Source organism: Condylura cristata, unplaced genomic scaffold (assembly GCF_000260355.1).
Source record: "Condylura cristata isolate star-nosed mole 26May11 unplaced genomic scaffold, ConCri1.0 scaffold00042, whole genome shotgun sequence".
Classification (NCBI taxonomy): Eukaryota; Metazoa; Chordata; class Mammalia; order Eulipotyphla; family Talpidae; genus Condylura; species Condylura cristata.
Genome location: NW_004567143.1, coordinates 4611497 through 4613182, shown reverse-complemented (window position 1 = coordinate 4613182; position 1686 = coordinate 4611497). Strand labels below are relative to the sequence as shown.

The window sequence follows — 1686 nt, the reverse complement described above, 5'->3', positions numbered from 1 at the left end:
CCCCCGAAGTCAGGCCAGCGCGTCGGAGGCTGCCCTCCCGGTGAGGCGTGGCTCACGCTGTGTTTGAGATTCTTAGCACAGACGGCGGAAAATGAGCCAGTTGGCTGCGCTCTGCAATTTAAGATTCTCCCGAAACACCGCTTAAGTCGAGCAGCCTCCCTAGAGCCGTGAAAACGTCGAGCAGGCGGTGCAGCCGCCCCTCGACGCCCCTGACGCCCCTGTGGCTTCCCTGCAGCCTCTTCGATGCGGTGCACTCGCTGATCAAAAACAAAATCCACAGATTGCCGGTCATCGACCCCCTCAGTGGGAACGCACTTTACATACTCACCCACAAAAGGATCCTCAAGTTCCTCCAGCTCTTCGTAAGTAGCCGCCCGTGTCCTGCAGCCCCGTCTCAGGTAGCGCGCTTCCTCAGGGCGCTGTCGGCCGCGGGGTCTCGGTCGCTCAAGCGCGGCTCGCCGCTCGCGGCTCTCGGTGTGGTGCCAGTGAGGGTGGGCGCTGCCCGCAGCCGCTCGGGGATTCCTGATTTAAACTGGGGTCTTCTCCCCCGTCTACGAGGAGAGGGGAGGCCGTTTGCATTCCGCCTCAGGACTCGTTACCCGAGAAACTGAGCCAGTACTGCAGCAACGGGCCCGGCGGTGTTTTCTGGGTGTCGGGTCTGGAACACGCCGAAGGCATTTGCCCCGACGTGTTCTCACTCCTATCGCAGCAGCGATAGACCAGTCCAGAGCAAATAAAAATTCTGGCAAGGGAATACCACGTTGGTCCAAGTTGGGGCGCGTGGTCTGCCCGTGGGTTCCGACGGGTGCTCTGCCCCAAGACGGCGTCACGGGGTGCGGGCCAGGAGCCCCCAGAGTGTCTTGAGGCCCGGGGTGTCTCCCCCCACTCCCACTGAATAGGGGGTTTTGAGGAACTGGCCACCGACCCCTCGGAGCCTCCTTCTTGGGGCTTTGGCACCATCATGTGAAGTCATTTATTGAAGAACATAGTAGACTTTGCATGGAAACGTCCTTGTCCACAGCTTTAGGTCCTGGGGGTCAGGGGGGCAGCTCTCCTCCGTGGCACAGGGACACAGGTGCAGTGGCTGAGAAGAGGCCACCAGGCCTCAGCCTGTGCTTCACTTGCAAAAATAAGCCTCTGTGCGTATGAACAAACATGAAGAAAGCAGGGAGGGAGGCAGGTGGTTTGCTAAGAAGCAGCAGGTGGGGGCCCAGCAGCGCCAGCTCCGGGCCCTCGCCCCGAGAGACCAGCGTCACTCACGTCGGCCGGGAGGACGACCGTCCCCTGCAGGCTGTCGGCACCGTCCTGAGCACCCCGTGGCGTCACCCCCCGGGCCGCCCACGCCAGGTCCGTGGGAATCCAGTGTATTTGGGCGAGGCCGACCGCGCGTCTCCCCCACCCCACCCCACCCCGTGGCGCCATGCCGGGCTCGCCGGGCTCTCGCCCGTCCACAGGAGAGCCGCGGCTGGAGACGGGGCTCTGGTGTGTGTCCGAGGAGGCCGCCTCTCCCGTGCTGCCCCCGGCAGGTCCGGGCCGCTGGGTGGTAAGAACCACCTATGAGGATATTCTGCCGAGGATTTCAGATCAAAATCTGGAACCTCAGAAATTTCCGAACCTGGCTTCTCCCGCGTGGCACCTTCTGGGGCCAGCCACGCCGTCGGTGGCCAGCGGCCGCAGGATGGGTGC

General features: G+C 63.3%; 1 protein-coding gene across 1 annotated transcript in view; it reads left to right on the top strand.

Annotated features, from left to right (window-relative positions):
* Nucleotides 1-1686, top strand: part of LOC101619261 (5'-AMP-activated protein kinase subunit gamma-1) — a 20266-nt gene that overhangs the window by 11013 nt on the left and 7567 nt on the right. The window contains exons 5-6 of the mRNA XM_012733867.1: nt 236-606; nt 1455-1543. Of these exons, the coding sequence (XP_012589321.1) occupies nt 236-606; nt 1455-1543 (460 nt within the window). The remainder of the gene's footprint in view (nt 1-235; nt 607-1454; nt 1544-1686) is intronic.